The sequence below is a fragment of the Erythranthe guttata genome, chromosome 4 (assembly GCF_056151865.1).
Source record: "Erythranthe guttata isolate IM_541 chromosome 4, IM_541, whole genome shotgun sequence".
In the NCBI taxonomy this organism is placed as follows: domain Eukaryota; kingdom Viridiplantae; phylum Streptophyta; class Magnoliopsida; order Lamiales; family Phrymaceae; genus Erythranthe; species Erythranthe guttata.
Window position 1 is genome coordinate 2,396,608 of NC_142536.1, and position 17,873 is coordinate 2,414,480.

General features: G+C 38.4%; 3 protein-coding genes across 3 annotated transcripts; 2 read left to right on the forward strand and 1 right to left on the reverse strand.

The window, feature by feature from the left end:
• The first annotated feature begins 4,700 nt into the window (after positions 1 to 4,700).
• Positions 4,701 to 8,465, forward strand: ABI3 (AP2/B3-like transcriptional factor family protein). The gene is made up of 6 exons (XM_012980317.2): positions 4,701 to 7,103; positions 7,186 to 7,278; positions 7,400 to 7,500; positions 7,605 to 7,651; positions 7,741 to 7,817; positions 7,928 to 8,465. The coding sequence occupies exons 1-6, from the start codon at positions 5,427 to 5,429 to the stop codon at positions 8,060 to 8,062; spliced, it is 2,130 nt and encodes a 709-aa protein (XP_012835771.2). The 5' UTR covers positions 4,701 to 5,426; the 3' UTR covers positions 8,063 to 8,465.
• A 1,397-nt stretch (positions 8,466 to 9,862) lies between these two features.
• On the reverse strand, positions 9,863 to 13,942 carry LOC105951501 (uncharacterized). Its single transcript, XM_012974960.2, has 2 exons — positions 10,750 to 13,942; positions 9,863 to 10,585 (listed from the first exon to the last, which is right to left on the reverse strand). Exons 1-2 carry the CDS (start codon positions 13,754 to 13,756, stop codon positions 10,035 to 10,037), a joined length of 3,558 nt encoding a protein of 1,185 aa, XP_012830414.2. The 5' UTR covers positions 13,757 to 13,942; the 3' UTR covers positions 9,863 to 10,034.
• A 2,356-nt stretch (positions 13,943 to 16,298) lies between these two features.
• LOC105957618 (uncharacterized) lies at positions 16,299 to 17,873 on the forward strand. The gene is made up of 4 exons (XM_012981561.2): positions 16,299 to 16,624; positions 17,267 to 17,328; positions 17,410 to 17,514; positions 17,602 to 17,873. Exons 1-4 carry the CDS (start codon positions 16,411 to 16,413, stop codon positions 17,734 to 17,736), a joined length of 516 nt encoding a protein of 171 aa, XP_012837015.2. The 5' UTR covers positions 16,299 to 16,410; the 3' UTR covers positions 17,737 to 17,873.

Genomic DNA, 17,873 nt, shown 5'->3' on the forward strand with positions numbered 1-17,873 from the left:
ATTTAAAGCCAACAATAAATTTCGGACAAATAAATTCAAATTCTTATGAATTTTCACAATACAATGAAGACTCAAATTTATAATAAAGTCACGAGTCTACGTGCCAAATATCGATTGGGTCAAAGCTTATTGAGTTATACATGATAACCCATACATATATTGACAAACAACCATTACTTTAATGAGTCAAAACCTATTGAATTATAATAATTCATATCCATAATTTGACTAATTAATCCAAATTTCAATCCAAAAAAAAAAAACTTTAGAAATCTGAAAATTCCCCAAATAAAATGCCTCAGGAAACTAAATTGAAATTCAAACTGAATCTCACTTTATTGACCAAACAAGTTCTTAAAGAGAATTAAAGAATAATTCACTTATTCGTTTGATTCTTCACAATAACTTAAATTTCAAGTGGCCCCAAAACCTTTTGTAAAAAAAAACTTAAAATCAATTTTCCATTCCTTAAAAATTGCATTTGCCCCAAATTCAGAAAAGCCAAAAAAAACTTGAAGGACTGAATAGAAATTTTGAAAGAAAAGCTTTTGAGTGAAAAGGGACCTAAGATTCAGAAATACTTAATATGGGGGTTAAAATATATTTTCTGAATGTAAATCACAGTTTTGAGAGAAACTTTAAAGCTGGGGACTGAAATGCACTTTTCGGAAGCTTTAGGCCCAAAATCAGATTTTCATTTATTACAAATCACCCCGGCCCAAAATCAGGAATAACTTAAATTTGGAGACCAAATTAAAATTTCAGAGAATTTCAATTACAACCTCAGGGGGCCAAATTTTAATTTCATAAACCATAAATTCCTTGACCTAATCCAAATCCACAAAGCGGCCGTGCAAATTAGCAGAACATAAATGGGGGACTTAATAGCAATTTTAATGAACCTTAACGTGGTAAATTGCAATTTCCCAAAAACTTAATCAACCTAATTTTGCTTCTTCAGCAAACAAACCGCCGTCACACACCTTCTGCCATCAAAACCGCCGCTAGACCACCATATCACCCCGTCTCGCCTGAACTATTGCCGGAAGAGGAAAATTCCTTTTGTCACCTCGCGAAGAGGAGCGCGGTTACTATCCCCTCCGTCGGCGTCATAGCAGGGCTGCAGTATGTGGGTTTGATGGTGGTGGGCGGCGTGGCCATATAACATATACCAGTTGGCTGCCGCCCCTTATTGCGAGGTGTTGAGTTTTGACAGAAAAAAAAAACTAATCGACCGCCGCACCAGTCCTTAATCCTTAATTTTCAGATTTGATTCCTTTAACCTTAATTCTTATTCTTAATGAATGAATCCTTAAAACTTTAATCCGAATTTTCAAATTCAGGCAACAATTGTGCAATTCACTTAATATGAATAAAATATCATATATAATCATGAAACCCTAATTCAGAAAAGCTAATACCTAATACAAGGCAACAGGTTTCATAATATTAATATAAACATATCTGATTCGAGATTAAAACCTAATTGCAGAACGTACTGAATATCATATAAATATCTGGCCGAAACTTTGAAAATTAAATTCATGAAAAACATAGATTTCTCGTAATAACAACTTGACGAGAATTTTAAAAATTCTCGATGATTCAAAACATGGTGGCTCTGATACCACTTGTTGGAATAAACTTGAATAAATCCCATGGAACCGTCATGCCGAATCATCAAGAATATTGTGCATAAACTTAAATCGGAAGCGTACCTTACTCACCTTACTCCGGTGGAATTGATATGAAACGATCATGGATCTTCCAGATCATCATGTACATCCGAACCCGAGAACCCTTTAGACTTCTCTTCGTTTTCTTTATGTCGATGGAATACATAGAGAATGGAATTCGTACATGTGACCCGGGGACCATGACCAATATATATAGATAACCTAATGGGCTATCTTGTGTAATTTTATTTTAGCCCATCACTATAATAAAATTACCCTAATGTCTCTACACATTAAAGGCCCACACCCTATTAGACACATTAAAGCCCAATCCAGATAAACTTTAGTCGATCACTTTAACGGGCTTAACTTTACGTGACAGTCTTTCAACACATAATATTTCACATATAAGTCCAACGTTGGATTAATGTTCCAACAATTACATCCACCCCCTTCTTTTAAATATTTTTACATAAAATTAATGTAATTCGGTTATTTACGGATCCAAAACGTATATTCATTTCTGTAAACAGTATGAAATATTGGCGTACCGAAATTTTGGTTCAACATTTACCGATTAAACAACCCTAAATATACCTTTGGAGGAGGTTTTTTGTAAGATAATACTTAGTTGAGTGGAGTGGGCTGTAATTACCGAAATATGAAAGGTGTTTTCATATATAATTTGACTATAACTCAGGAAGGATCAAGGATGGATGTAATTTGCCCTAATTACAATCACCCCTCACCTATACTTTTAATTACTCGAATATTTTTTTTATAAGTCAATTGTATATCAGGGGTAGGTGTATAATTTGCCATAATACAAATCTATAACTATATATAACTACATGACAAACATCCTCGGGGTAGCTTTGCTTCCACACAAACACATATGTCAATTATAATTAGAAGTGAAGAAATTGCTTTGCTCCGCCATGTTAGAACAAAATCCCCTTACGTATATAATTTTGTTCCATTTTACACTATAAATAGTTAGTCTTTTGATCGAACTCTTCTTATGTTAGCAAAGTTTATATTGCAATTTAATCACATATATTTTTAGGAAAAATAATTTGTAGAGTGATAGATAATACTCTCTCCGTTCCATAATATCTGTCGCTTTAGAGTTTTTTTGTTCCATATTAATTATCTGTCACTTTAAATTTCCAGTTTATATCCCTATAACTCTTTTCAATACTCTTTTTTCAACTAATTTATCTATCTTATTAATAATATAAGACAAGGTCATTTTAGTCTAAAAGCATACATTTTCCTAAAATCAAGACACGTTTAATGAAATTCTTAATCTTTGTGAAAAGCTGAAAAACGACAATTAAAATGGAACGGAGGAAGTATATAATACTTTTTTTTTCTAAAGCGGCCATTAATTTAGAATTGAAAAAAGTATTAAAGAACGTGATAACGTTGCGACGCACGCAAATTTTGGAGTCATTCATTTATTGAAAAGCAACGTTGTAGATGATACACTAATTAAATATACAACGGATATAACATTTAAAGCTTATTCGCGTAGATACACACATGAATGTGTGTATTATAAAGATAAACAACGGATACACGTCCGATATATATATATCACCGATATTTATTGGACAAATTCGTGGTTGAAAGACGCCCCCAATTGCCGGCCAAAAGTATGACTTTCGATGTCAAAAGGGGAAAATAAAGAAAAAGAGAGAAGAAACCGAGAACGAGATATCGACAAAATTTGTTGTATGTGTATAAATGTGAACGACGACGTGCTAAATTCTAACGGGGTATTGGCTCTAGCCATGTTGCGACCTAAATCGAGTTATAATTTTTTTATATTGGTTTCTTTTATTACTTAATATATGGTATAAAGTAAAATTAAATCCACATAAGAAAATGTCGACTAATTGTCTTTCTACTAATTAAGAGTAATCGGTGTCGATAAAATTGAAAACATAATAATTAATTTATATTTTTTGAAATTCTAAAATGACAAATAATACGAAATAATTTTTTTTAATTTAAATCGATAATTAATTTATAACTGATATAGTATACTATAATATAGCCTAGTGTTGTGGACAATGTCATAAAATTACCTGCCAGATCAGATGCAAACATCATCCAAAATTAACACGTCAGATTACTTGGCGAGGTTCTATTCGGCGATGAACCCTAACACACTGTGGTAGCCACGTGAACACACACAAACGCATGCACAAAACTGCATGAAAAACACAAGCCATATATATATATATAATATATATATATACACTATATATACTACTATATATATTGAGATATTAAAAAATCCAGCATGGCAGTGATCGTGTCACACTATTCTCAATCGATCGATAAATGATAATGCATGGCTGAGAATATTGAAACAGGATATGGGTAGATGCAATTAATCTAACTAAAAAAGAAACAAAAAAATATTACAGAGAGCTGAGGGAGAAAATTAAATAAAGCAAAAAAAAATTAAAAAAAATTATTTTAATGTTTTGATTTAATATAAATAATTACGTCAGGAAAGAAAAGACACGTAGAGGAAAATGAAAAGTCTCACCGTTTCATCGACGAATAGAGACAAAGTTCCCTTCAGTCGGTCCAATCTCTCTCTTTCTCTCTCTACATTACTGTATATCATGTATGTTTCATGTATGTATATACGATGTGTATGCATGCCTGCATGGATTTGAGCTACGATTGGTGGGATTAATTAGTTGGGGGTTTGCTATATAGCTATATATATATATATATATATATACATAATGCATGTGTGTGTATTTTGTAAGTATATACAGCGTAAACATGGTTGTCGTTTAGTAGAAGGGGAGAAGAGAGAGAATTGAGCTGCTATGAATTCTGTATCGACATTATTTTTTTCTGGTTTTCAAATTGAAAAAAAAGAAAAGAAAAAAAAAAAAAAAAGGCAGAGGCACCGCTGTAGTGCACCATTCAGGTGAGAACGTATGGCTACAGGCGTATAATCCGGAGATAAGTGGGGGAGAAAGTAGCGGCACGAGGTTTTTTTTTTCTCTCTCTCTTGTTTCTCTCTCTAAAAACTTCAAACCTATTCTCACAACTTCTTTATTCCTTCCTCTCTCTCTCTCTCTCTCTCTTACTTAAGAGCAAAACTCCAGTAAGAAAACGATTTGAACTTATCTGCAAACAAACCCACAAAAAAAGAAAAAAAAAAAAGAAAAAAAAAAAGAAAAAGAAATAAATTTGGAACTGTTCTTCCTATATAGACCACTATAATATTCATGGTGGTGGTTGGGTTTCAGACAATTTAAGTTTGGTGGTGGTTTTCTTTTTTTTTAGGGTTTTGTTTCTTTCCTTCAATTCCCCTCTGGTTCAATTCTTCTTCCTGTAATAATTCTTGAAATTCGCCTGTAAATCGAGATTGGGTTTTTTTGTGTCGGAAATCTTTTATTTGGGGGGCAAGATTTTGTATTAGCAAGTGGTTAATATTTTAGGGAAAAAAATCATTAACCCCAAATGTTTTATGTTGTGCAACTTGCATCCATACTTTGTACTTGAAGAATTTCAAGCGGGCCCTTCGAACTTTGTTTCCTTAATCACTTACAAGATCTCTCTCCTCTTTCTTTCTCTCTCTTCTTCTTCCTTAAACCTTATCCGTACTACAGAGTATATCTGCTTGTCTTCTTCACTTTTATTTTTACTGTATATGTTACCGTATTGTTCATCTGGGGAAGCACCTGTATATTAATCCGATTAGATACTGTGAAGATGGTTAAAAACGAAGCGGTGGAGCAGGATCTGAAATTTACTCCGGAAAATGTTGGAGTTGAGATGGCGGCGGCGGTGGGCGGCGGCGGTGTGGTGGAGGAAGCTGCTGGTTTTGAGGCCATGGAAGAAGACCATCAAGATCTGTGGCTGGATAGGGACCAAGATGGTCTTCTTGATGTGAATGATGCTTCCATCTTCTACGACGATTTTCCGCCGCTGCCGGATTTCCCTTGCATGTCGTCATCTTCGTCGTCTTCGTCCACTCCGGCGGCGTCCAGGCCCACCGCAGTGACATCTACGTCCTCCTCCGCCACCTCCTCCTCGCCGACGGCTTCCTGGCCGATGATGAAGTCTGACGGTGACGAGTTCAAGGATTGTTGCGAGGCGGTGAAAATGGAGCCCGCCGCCTTGTCCTCCACCGACTCCATGGATATCCCTCCGCCGCCGCCGCCGCCGCCGGCCGATCACGACGGCCTCTGCGACGTGGACTGCATCAACGTGATGGAGAATTTCGGGTACATGGATCTGATCGACAGTAACGAAATCTGGGACCCGTCCTCCATTTTCCAAAGCGAGAACCCACAGGACTTCCTGACGGACGACCAACACACCGCCGTGGCGCCGCCGCAGAACATGGACTGCCAGGATCAAGAAAACGATTCGTTCAGCAGCTTCCTAGAGGGGAACAGCGAGCTCGCCTTCATCTTCTTCGAATGGCTGAAGCAAAACAGGGATTACATCTCAGCAGAAGACATGCGAAACATCAAGCTGAAACGATCCACCATTGAAAACGCTTCTAAGCGTTTGGGAAGCAACAAAGAAGGCAAGAAGCAGCTTCTGAAACTCATCCTCGAGTGGGTTGAAAACTACCAGCTCCAGAAAAAACCGCCGCCGATCACAGCGGAAGGCGGTGGCGGCCCCCAATCTCCAAACCCTAACCCTAACCCTAACCCCAATTTCAATTACACCCCACTCCCTCAAGATCCCAACACCTGCTTCCCTGCCCCCACCTGGATGCCGCCGCCGCCACAGCCAGATCAGGTCTCCTCAATGATGGCGGCGCCGCCGCCGTTCTCCGGCCAACACATGGCCGGATATTCCGGCGATCCATACTCAAACCAAATACCAATGGTCCCTATTCACCACCAAGTAGTCAACGGAATCGCGTACCAGCACTCGCCGGAGTATGCTCAATCCTGGCAGATCTCCCCATACCCGATGCCGCCGCCGCCGCCACATCATCAATTCAGTCCTTATCCCGATACTAACGGCCATGTGATGACTCATCACCATCACCAGCATCATCACCAACAGACGGTGTACGGAAATCCGTACCAGGTTTACGATCCGAATGGAGAGAGGCTGATGAGATTGGGCTCTTCTGCAACTAAAGAGGCCCGAAAGAAAAGAATGGCCCGTCAAAAGAAGATGTACTCCCACCACCACCGCCACAGCAGCAACTCCGGTCAAAATCAGATTCAATTGAACGATCCCGATGTGGTCGGCGATGGCGGCGATGAGGGTGATAATTGGTACTGGTCCGGTGGCGGTGGCGATGCTTCTTCTGCGACCAATGCGAACGCTCCACCTGGCGATGATTCGCAGACGCCGTCCGGCGATCGACCCTCGAAGCAGCCTCAAACTAATCAGAAGCAGGGTTCGGATAAGCGACAACAGGTTTTTATTTTTATTTTAATGATTGTTCGGAGGTTCGTAGCGTAATATTTTTTGGGTTGAATTGCTCTTTTTTCGTGTATAGGGGTGGAAATCGGAAAAGAATTTGAAGTTTTTGCTGCAAAAAGTGTTGAAGCAAAGTGATGTTGGTAATTTGGGAAGGATTGTTCTGCCAAAAGTAATAATTTCTATATCATTTTGTTTTATAATTACAATTTAAATTGCAATCCGATTTCTAGTCTATATATAAATATCAAGAAATGTAACATCTGATAAAATTTGAAAAATTGGACTATCAGAAAGAGGCCGAAAGCCATCTCCCGGAACTGGAAACGAGAGACGGGATGACCATTGCCATGGAAGACATTGGAAGTTCTCGTGTCTGGAATATGCGTTACAGGTACCGTATTCTATTTTAAATTGAATGGGAATTAATATTTAATTACAAATTTGGGATTCTTGGGTATATTTTCAATGTGGTTATACGATTATCGATTGTTTCAGGTTTTGGCCTAATAACAAGAGTCGAATGTACCTTCTTGAGAACACAGGTAACAAAGAATTTAGGCCATCATTTTATTAATATTGATTATAGTGATGTTTTTAATTGGTTTTTATTATCATTTAATTAAATTAATAGGTGATTTTGTGAGAGTCAATGGACTCCAAGAGGGAGATTTTATAGTGATCTACTCCGACACAAAATGTGGCAAATATGTAAGAATTTTTTCTTTTTGCTTCTTTTCCTCTTTTGCCCTTTTCGATATTTTATCTTAAGAGTTGGTTTCTCATTTTTTTTTTGTTGAAACCTTCACTATATGATACAGATGATACGAGGAGTAAAAGTTCGACAGCCGGGGGCAAAAATGGAAGGCAAGAAGCCAGCAAGGAGAAACATGCGCAACATGTCCTTTGGTGGCAATAGTTCTTCACTTATGCCTATCAAACAAGCTGCCCGTTGAAGGGGAAGTACAAATAGGACCCTCTAATCGAGAAATTTGACGATTTTGCCCTTGATTTGTCGTAGTTAAATCGAAATATGTGAAGATTAAAAGTTTGTTAGAGCCGAGAAGTTTAGAGAGGGCTTTATCCTATCAAGTTTTGCTTATGATCTCGAGTGTGGGTACATAATATATATATATGTTTTGGTTCTTAGTTAAAACTTGGAGAGGCTGGTTGTCGCGGTGGTGGATGAATAGTTTGTATTTTGTATTTGTATTTGTATTTGTATTTGTATTATTACTATTACTTAACAAATTGTGATCTATGTATTAATGTTGTCACAATAAGTTGTTTATTTGTATTATGATATTAATGTACTTATGTATTATTTATGTTGCTATATAAATGTGTTTTTTCTTTGAATTATGGGTATAAGTTGAATTATGGTTTATCCATTTATTTTGCATGAGGGGTCCATAGATATACGATCGGGCCTAAATGGCTCAATTATGAAATAATAGAATGACAGAGGAACGGAATGTGCCTGAAAGTCCAAACGAAAGGAAGCCCACGTGTTCTGAGATACCTGTAAAAAGGAGTATTGGGGAAGGGTATCCCGGCGTAAGCACTCTAATGGTTGAGTAGTCGGAATCGTGAAGAAAATGCGGGGAAGGGTATCCCGGCGTTAGCACTCCAATCATCAATTAGTCGGAATCAGAAAGTTGTCTTTCTCTTGTGTCTCAAGAATGTAATTATACTTGTTGTAGGGATGGGGTGGTAGGTGTCTCGTTCCGCCTTTAGTCAAATCATACATGGGGTGATGTGATCACTACATGAGGGCGAACAATCTTGTTTTTTTGCGGTCTAGGTGAGTTGTGAGGGCGAACAATCTTGTTTTTTTGCGGTCTAGGTGAGTTCAATGGGGCGATTTCACTAGTATGGTCATTTCTGGTAGTGGGTTGTTTCCCGGTTAGTGCCATCTTCCAAACTTTTTGCCCTTCTCTAACACAACTGAATGCATTCACATCAATTGTATGTCTACCCACATGAGGCTTTAAGAAGTGCTAGTCGGCAAGTTTGGAATGAGCCTAGGGTAGGGGTGGTAAACGAGTCGAGCCGGCTCGACAAAGGCTCGAACTTGAGCTCGAGCTTCGGACGAGCTCAAGCCCAAATTTAGTTGTTTGACAGCTCGTGAGCTGCCTTCTTTATATATATATAAACTAAATAGTAAATAGTCTATAATAATATAAAATTTTAAAAAAATATATATAACTAGAGTTCATTATTTATTTTATTTTATTTTCCTATAAATATTTTTTAATAAAAAATTAAATGATTTTAATGAAAAAGATAAATAAAAAAAATTAAAAAAAATTAAATGAGCTCGAGCTCGAGCTCGAGCCAAAAAAAATTGGCTTGATGAGCTCGAACTCAGCAACATGGACTCGAGCCGGCCAAAACAGCCGAGCTCGGCTCGTTCACACCCCTAGCCTAGGGTGCCCTTGGACTTTGTTGTAGGATCCTTATTATTTGGGCTTCTGGGACAATCAAGCTCGTGCACAAATGATATTTTCCTTCACTTTCAAAATTTTTTTTACTTTTCTGTAATTCGAAATAACATAAATGTGTTAGGTTCCTTTATTCCGATCCAATTTTTGAAATTTCAATTTCCAATTTCGAATTTGTTTTGACAAAATTGAGAGTGCTAATCCAATTTTTCAGCCTTAGTCCTCGTATTAGGGATTAAAGGTGGCCGAAGATAAGAGAAGCCCATCAAACCCGAATACGAAATACTTGGGCCCATTAATAGGCCCGAATCCTTAAAACACTCGTATATATTTCATATAGCATAGCGTCAACTAATTAATGGCGCCAAAAGTGTTACAATATTTCCACAAATCATACAAATTACCAAACACAAACTTAGCTACATACAAAAAACAAAAAATTACATATATAAAACCAAAATAAAATCACTATATCTTGATTCCTCTATTGTTTATTGAGCCCAAATCTTGCAATGGAGGAAGAAGAAGAAGAAGCCGAGTGCAACAACGAAGACGCCGAGAAACTCGAGTTATTACTCTGCAAATACATTGCCGACGATGTCCCTCCAATTAAACTCTTATGATTCTCCTCTCCTCCACCACCACCGCCGCCGCCACCACCACCACCAACTTGTGAGGACCCTTTAATAAGCACATCAACTTTAGGAATCTCCTCTCTAGCCTCATGCCTTATCTCCTTGAGCATCGCCGCTATATCCTTCATGGCCGGCCGATCCTCCGGCAAAGGATGCACGCAAAGCATAGCAACCCCCAATGTCTGCATCATTTCTTGAATCTCCGCGTCCGCCCTTTGCCGTAGCCTCGGGTCCAACACCTCCACCCCGTTGTTCCTTTTCTGCCTGACCCAATCCACAATATGGACCCCGTCCGGTATTGTCGGGTCGATCGGTTGCTTGCCCGTCAAGACTTCGAGCACCACCACTCCATAGCTATAAACGTCGCTCTTTTCCGTGATCTTCATCTTATATCCATACTCTAAAAAAAAGTTGCAATTCTTAATTAGATCATGTTAAATCCATATATTCAATGCTACATCTGGTCAAATATATTAGGGGCAGTATTATATCATAGATTTACACATAATTATATAACTCATTGGTTGTAGCATAAAAATAAATTGTGATAATTATATAACTAACCGGGAGCGATGTAGCCATAGGAACCGGCGATCGTATTGGACGATCGGGCAAACTCTCCATCATCCACGAGCTTAGCAATTCCGAAATCGGCAATATACGGCTCGAAATCGAGCCCGATCAAGATATTATTAGCCTTAATATCCCTATGAACAATTGGAGGCACACAATCATGGTGCAAATAGGACAACCCTTGAGCCGCACCTAGAATAACCCTATACCTCACATCCCACTCCATGAAACTCCCACTCTTCTCATGGAGCACACTTCCCAAGCTCCCGTTCGGCATGTAATCGTACATGAGCAACCTCGTACTCCGATTCCAACAACAACCCAGAAACTTCACGATGTTCTTGTGCCGGATCGATCCAAGCGTTTTCACCTCCGTCGAAAACGAGTCGCGGACCCCACCACCGCCACCGCCACGGGTCGCTTGGTTGGCGGCGGCAGCGGCTTCCGGCCACAGCTTCTTCACAGCGATGACTTCGCCGGTGTCGAGCTCCGCCCGGTATACGACGCCGGAGCACCCCTTGCCGACGGCGTTGTCCTCCACGAGACAACTCAACACTTGCTCGACCGAAAAGTTGAGCTTCTGAAACGGAGTGAATTTCCAAGAAAACGAATCTAGGCCACCTCCCGATTCGGAATCTGTGTCCTCTTTATTCATTCTTCTAATTCTCATAATTGCTACTAAGGCGAGAATTCCCAAAGCCGCGGTCACGAAAGACAGCAAACAAATAGCCAATTTTAGCCTCCAAGATCGCCCAATATTTTTTCGGCCCGTAAAATAACCACCTTGTGCATTGCTCAAGAAACACGAATCGTGTCCTTTAGCGCACAAACCTCGGTTTCCGGCCAGTTCAGTGTCGGATAACTGCCTGAAGAGCTTATTATCGGGGAGATAGCCCGTGAAATTGTTGTAAGAAACATTCAAAGAAACGAGATTTACGAGCCCCGAAAGTGACATCAGTTCCCCCTCGAGCTTGTTATGCGAAAGGTCCAAAACAGAGAGCTTGGTTAGAGCAACAACCTCAGATGGAATCTCCCCTGTTAGCGAATTCCAGCTCAAGTTTAGAGCGATTTCGAGAGCCTCGATTTCGAAGATCTCCACCGGAATCCCGCCGAAGAGCATATTTCGGCTCAAATCGAGCAGCTGAAGCCTCGAGCAGCGGCCGAGGGTCGCCGGAATTTCACCAGAGAACGAATTGCCGCTAAGCGAAAGGGTGCTAATAGAAAAGAGTTCGCCGAAGCTACTCGGAATAGAGCCGGTAAACTGATTCGAAGAAAGATCCAACACCTCGAGTTTGCTAAGATAAGATACTGAACTAGGCAGATTTCCGGTAAGCGAATTCCCGGCGAGATTCAGCATCTGTAATTCTCCACAACGGCCGATTTCGTCGGGAAGGGTTCCGCTAAGATGGTTCGTCGAAAGATCAAGAAAACTCAGATTTGTGAGGGAGCCGATTTCTTTAGGTATTTGTCCACTGATTTTGTTCCCTGCTAATCTTAATCTGAATAAGGATTTGCAGCCGCCGATCTCCGGCGGAATCGAACCGGAGATATCGTTGAAAATCAAGAGAAGCTTGGTTAGATTAGTGAGCAGAAATATGGTTGGTGGCAAACTGCCGGTCAATGAGTTTCTTGATAAATCTAAAGCTTGTAAGCTTCTGCAACCGGATAATTCGGCAGGGATGCTTCCTTGTAGTTTGTTATCCCATGCGAAGAAGACTTGGAGGTGAGTCAAAGATCCGAGTTGCGGTGGGATTGAGCCGGAGATTTGGTTGCTGTCGAGTTGTAACTGTATCAAGCTGGTGGCATTGGAGAGAACCGCAGGGATCGAACCGGAGACGTTGTTGCTGCTGAGCATGAGTTCTTGGAGGTTAGTGAGGTTGCCGAATGATTCCGGTATCGTCCCTGTTAACGAGTTGAGTGAAACGTCGAGGATGATTAGGTTTTTGCAGTTTCCGATCTCCGGCGGAATTGAGCCGACGAAGTTGTTCTGCCATAGGAGGAGTTTCTCGAGGTTTGGAAGCTTTCCGAGCTCGCGTGGGAGGGAGCCGGAGAGGCTGCTCTCGTACAGGTATAGGCCGATGAGCTCCGAGCAGTTTCCGATCTCCGGCGGAATCTCGCCGGAGAGCATTGTGGTGTAGAGTGACAGAATCTGGAGCTTCTTTAACTTCCCTAACGAAGAAGGGATTTGGCCGGAAATTTTTGTTTCGGCGAGGCCTAGAACCTGCAAATTTCTGCAGCCGGAGATTTCATCCGGGATCTTGCCTTCGATTTCTTGGTTCCCGCCGGTGCGTAGGATTTCGAGAGATGCGAGGTTTCCGAGCTCGCCGGGGATGAACCCGCTCAGACGATTGTCGAACAGTTCGAGAATTTTCAGGGAGGAGCAACTACCGATCTCCGGCGGAATCTCGCCGGTGAGCTGGTTGGAGTTCAGGGTCAGTTGCTCCAGGTTTTTGAGTTTGCCGATACTCGCCGGAATAACGCCGACGAGAGCGTTGGAGCTGAGGTCGATTGTTTTGAGGGAAACACAGTCTCCGACGTCGGACGGGATTGCTCCGGTGAGATTCGCCTCTGAAAGAACGAGGGTTTCAAGAAACTTAAAAGCCGACAGGTTTGAAGGGAAGGGCAAACCGAGATGCACGGACTGTATGTTTATCTCGGTGACGTAATAATCAGAAGAGCAGGAAATGAAAGCCCATTTACAAGGGTTTGATTCTCGTGGGTCCCAGTTCGAAAACGCAGAAGCCGCCGCCGCTGCCGCCGGCGAAGAAGAACGGAGCCAAGAATACAACACAAGAGCTTCCGCGTTTGGTTGATCAGCTGAAAATATGAGTGGTGGATGAGAGAGAAAGAGGAGAGAGAAGATGAAGAAAACATGAGGGTAGTGAATAATATTATTATTGCGGCGGCGGCGGAGGTGGTGGTGGTGGTGGAAGAAATATGGGGTGGCGTTCAAGAATTGCCTCGGCATTGGCATTAGAGAAGAAATAGTTGTTGGCATCAACAAATTTGCATTGGGAGAAAAAAAACTTGCTTTCTCGAGACTATATGTTTTTGTTTTCTTGAATTTCACTACCTTCCTTCTTCTCTGTAACTAACTAATGTTGTTGTTTCGTACTATGATGTATTATCATCCAACTCTCTCTCTCTCTCTAGTTGCAGGGAAGAGAGAGAAAGTTTTAGAGGGAAATCAATACTATTAAACAATTACAAATATACTACTTGTACACGTCATTCTTACCAAATTCTATTTTTGGGTTGTGTGACTTAGAGATAAAATTATTTTTCTTTTTTTTTTGGTTTTAAATATTATTATAATTTAAACTATTTTTAGAATTTTTTTTTTTTTTTTTTTAAGAAGTGAGAAATAAATTCCAATTTCGTTCCCTAAAAATGGATTCAATTTTATTTGGAATTTTACGAGATTGAATGAATTCTGATCTAAATATCAGTCCAATCAATTTCTAATTGTCACGTTTGTTCGAATACAATTGCTCTGAAGCCGAACTTCGTATCTTATCGAACAAAAATATGTATCTAAGTTTCATTTGTTATGCTAAAACAAAATATTGATTTGATGTTATTGGATTATTTAGAAAAACGATTTAATTGTCAAAATATATATATGAATAGAGTGAATGGTATGTGACAAATAAATGATGTGGGAAATACTAAATAAATAGAGGGGGCGACTTCCCCCAACTCCACCAATTTCTTCCTCGGGATTCTGTGTTCCGTGGTTTCTGCATTCTGTGTTTTTTTTTTCTAATTAATAAATTGATTAATTGGTAATTAATGATTTAGCAGAAAACAGCATGTGTTAGTGCATTGTTTTCCTCAAAATTAACCAGTAAAGTGAATGCCTTTGTTTCGGTAATTGGGCCAACTACTACTATGGCGGATGGCCTGTATTATTCCACTATTAAATAAATATAAATTTAAATTGGGATTCTTTTTGCTATATAGTTCTTAGGATTCTTGCATTTTTTTTATCTAATGTAAGTTTTTTCTTACTGGTTCTTTAGTAGTAACTTTTTTAAAAGTTGCTATGAATTAGTGTGGAAATAGAAGGAGTTAGAGTGGAATTAGCACTTTTAAAAAGTACGACCTTCAAATAGATTAGATTTTATAATTAGTAAAAATAGCTTAACTATGAGATCAGTATTCAAATATTTTAAAAATTAATTCTAAAAGTAAGACGTAATAGGTTATATCGGCTCTTAAAATAGTTTATCGACTGTTTAAAATAAACGTAGCTAAAAGAAAGTCTATAGAATGAATTACATCTCAAATTCTAAAACTATTGTAACAAATTGTATTGGATCACAATTATAATGAATAAATTCATATCATTCATCTCAAATTTTACTATTTAAGTATACAAGAAACTCATAATTAAATAGTTTTTATGTTTTGTGATAATATTTCCTTCAATGATTAGACTCACCACAAGAATGCAAAATTGCAGAAGAGTTTATAAATTAATTTAGGCCACTTGGCAGTCTTATTTTTCCACTTAATATAATAATATAATAATAATAATAATTCTTATTATTATTTTGTCTTATTTATGACTGAGTTTGTTGGTATTAAATGATGGATATGTATGACTTTTTTTTTTAATTTAATTTTTGGCAAAAGAAAAAAGCTAATATAATGCAGCTCAACATTTCCCAGAATTTAAGGGCGAGCCCACGTGGAATAGCTAAATTCCACTTTCAGTCCACCAACACCACTTTCACAAGGAGAGACCATTTTCTTGTCCTAGTATTTATTTTATTCATTTATTTAACAACCATAATATTATTTATTTATTTATAAAACAAAATAAATGTTATTTTACCCTATTATTTATATTGACCTTTCAATTTCATAGTGCAGCTTGAGGCTCATCTTTTTGTAAAGAAATTATTTAGTATTTTTTTTTATTGTAATGTAAAATATGGGCTCCATAATTCCCTCATATCCGCATTTAAGTAGCCCACACGGGTGACGATCTATTTTATTTGTTTTCAAACTTGTATTTAATTATTATTCCAAAAGATGTTTCTTTTTGCTGCAGTATGCCCAAAATATTATTAAATTAAATTAATATAACTAGAATAAATGGAGTAATTAATTAATACATATAAAACCATCTATAAACTAAACAGTCGGAACTAACAAAATTCTATTAACTTAGCGAAATATTAAATCATCAAACTAATAATTTAATACATTTTTATCGAGTTGGATCGGGATAAAATATCATTTAAGTAAAGTTATTAATTTATCGAGATTGTACTGTATATCTATTAATATAAAAAACTCTGCACATATTTGGGCTCAGAATTGGGTCTCCTAATAAAGCTAATGACATAGGCCTTGGGACTTGGGTTAAGAAATTAAATCGACACAATTGGTAACCCAAATTAAATCAAAGCCCAAATTATGACCCATTGCCAGTCGGGTTAATTTTTGACCCATTTCCAGTCGGGTTAGACAACCCGGGTTTCTGGAGGTGTATGCGCCTCTCATCCTTCAGTACTCACCATCGACCCTAATGGAGATTATGTAAATTATTTGGAAATAATATTCTGCAAAAACGCGAAAAAGGTAGAGAGATACACAATATATACATATATTACATATATACATACACGATTGTGTATATATATGGCTTCTACTGGTAATATATGTCAGAACGCCCTTTCTCCATTACTGTACTCTTCTAAGAACCAGACTTTTTCTCTGAACACATCTCAATTTCTTTCCTCCAATTCCATTTTCAAATTAAAAAAGTACTCACCCATTCAAATTAAGCGGCTCAACAATCCGAATTTGCATGCTCCGCCCATTGTTTATGCCGCGCAGGGCAATTTCCTGAAAGGTATGTTCTTTTGGAGATGGTGTTTGATATTATTTTTGAGAATTCTCTGCGCATTTGAATGTCAATTTTGATTTGGGTATAGTTAAAATATCTCATTTTTTAATGTCAATTTTTGATTGGTGGATGCTTCTCTATAAGAATCTATTTGTGTTTAACTGAGTAAATGTGTAATCTAGAGAGTTAAACCTCTATTGATTAATATACCGAATTATCGAACTAATAATTTAGTAGGTTATTACCGAATTGGGACCAAAAAATCTATTATTTAAGTGAGGTTATTAATTTATCGAGGTTCTACACTTCTACTGTAGTTGGAGCGTAGTTGGAGGGCTCATGGATTTTGATTTACGTGACTTTTCTTAAGTGTCGTAGAAGATAGCCTTATCGATGTACAATCAGTGGCAAAGCCAACATAGGGCTTAAAGGGGGCCATGGCCCCCTTCTCTACTTCTCAAAATTAGGTATTTATTTTCGAGTACTGTAACATTGTTGACCCCTAGATTTCTTTTGGCTCCCGTAAACGCAAATACAAAATCCCGGCTCCGCCACTTAGTACAATTCTTTCATAGCCAAAAATAATAGCTTTATTCTTGAATTCCATTAGGTATTTATATTTTTATGTTTGAATGTTTCGTTCGATAGTTGCGCAAACAGTGTGGAAGGTTGGCAAGGATGGAGTCGAAGCAGGAACTAACTTGGTGCCGGTGAGTACTTGTATTTAATCACCTCTCGTATTTTAAATCTCGCCGCATTACGTAATAACGATAATTTGTTCCTTTATAAAGGAAACTATTCCAAGACCTATAGCAAGGATTTCCGTAACTATAGTCGCTGTGTCGGTAGCACTCTTTGCACTCAAGTCGTTTCTTTCCATAGTGTTCTTCGCTCTGGTATCCGTTTTTCTTCCTCATTAAAATGCTGCATTTTAATATGGTCGTTTTTATATTTGTTGAAATCGTATGATGTGATTTGTGCAGGCGGTGATGGGACTGAGTTATTTCACATTCATAGCATTGAATAAGGATGAAGGTCCGAAAGTTGGTGGAGGAACCACCACTTCTGTTGAAGATAGTCTTGAAGAAGCTAGAAAAATTATGGACAAGTACAAATAACTGTGTGTGAGATTGGGAATTACAGCACCATTGAATCAATTTGTTTGTGCATTCTTCTGTGTGTACTATATATAGGGTGATTTAATTTTCTCATCAAACAATAAAAATATATCATATTTAAGATTTGCTCCTTGTGA

Bases quoted from the DNA above. Each gene is read 5' to 3' on its own strand.
- ABI3 (XM_012980317.2), top strand. From the start codon at position 5,427: ATGGTTAAAAACGAAGCGGTGGAGCAGGATCTGAAATTTACTCCGGAA. The intron at 7,104-7,185 runs GTTTTTATTTTT...TTTCGTGTATAG, and splicing joins GTTCGGATAAGCGACAACAG to GGGTGGAAATCGGAAAAGAA. The intron at 7,652-7,740 runs GTAACAAAGAAT...TTAAATTAATAG, and splicing joins GTACCTTCTTGAGAACACAG to GTGATTTTGTGAGAGTCAAT.
- LOC105951501 (XM_012974960.2), bottom strand. From the start codon at position 13,756: ATGCCAACAACTATTTCTTCTCTAATGCCAATGCCGAGGCAATTCTTG. The intron at 10,586-10,749 runs GTTAGTTATATA...ACTTTTTTTTAG, and splicing joins CTATGGCTACATCGCTCCCG to AGTATGGATATAAGATGAAG.
- LOC105957618 (XM_012981561.2), top strand. From the start codon at position 16,411: ATGGCTTCTACTGGTAATATATGTCAGAACGCCCTTTCTCCATTACTG. The intron at 17,329-17,409 runs GTGAGTACTTGT...TCCTTTATAAAG, and splicing joins CAGGAACTAACTTGGTGCCG to GAAACTATTCCAAGACCTAT. The intron at 17,515-17,601 runs GTATCCGTTTTT...TGATTTGTGCAG, and splicing joins CCATAGTGTTCTTCGCTCTG to GCGGTGATGGGACTGAGTTA.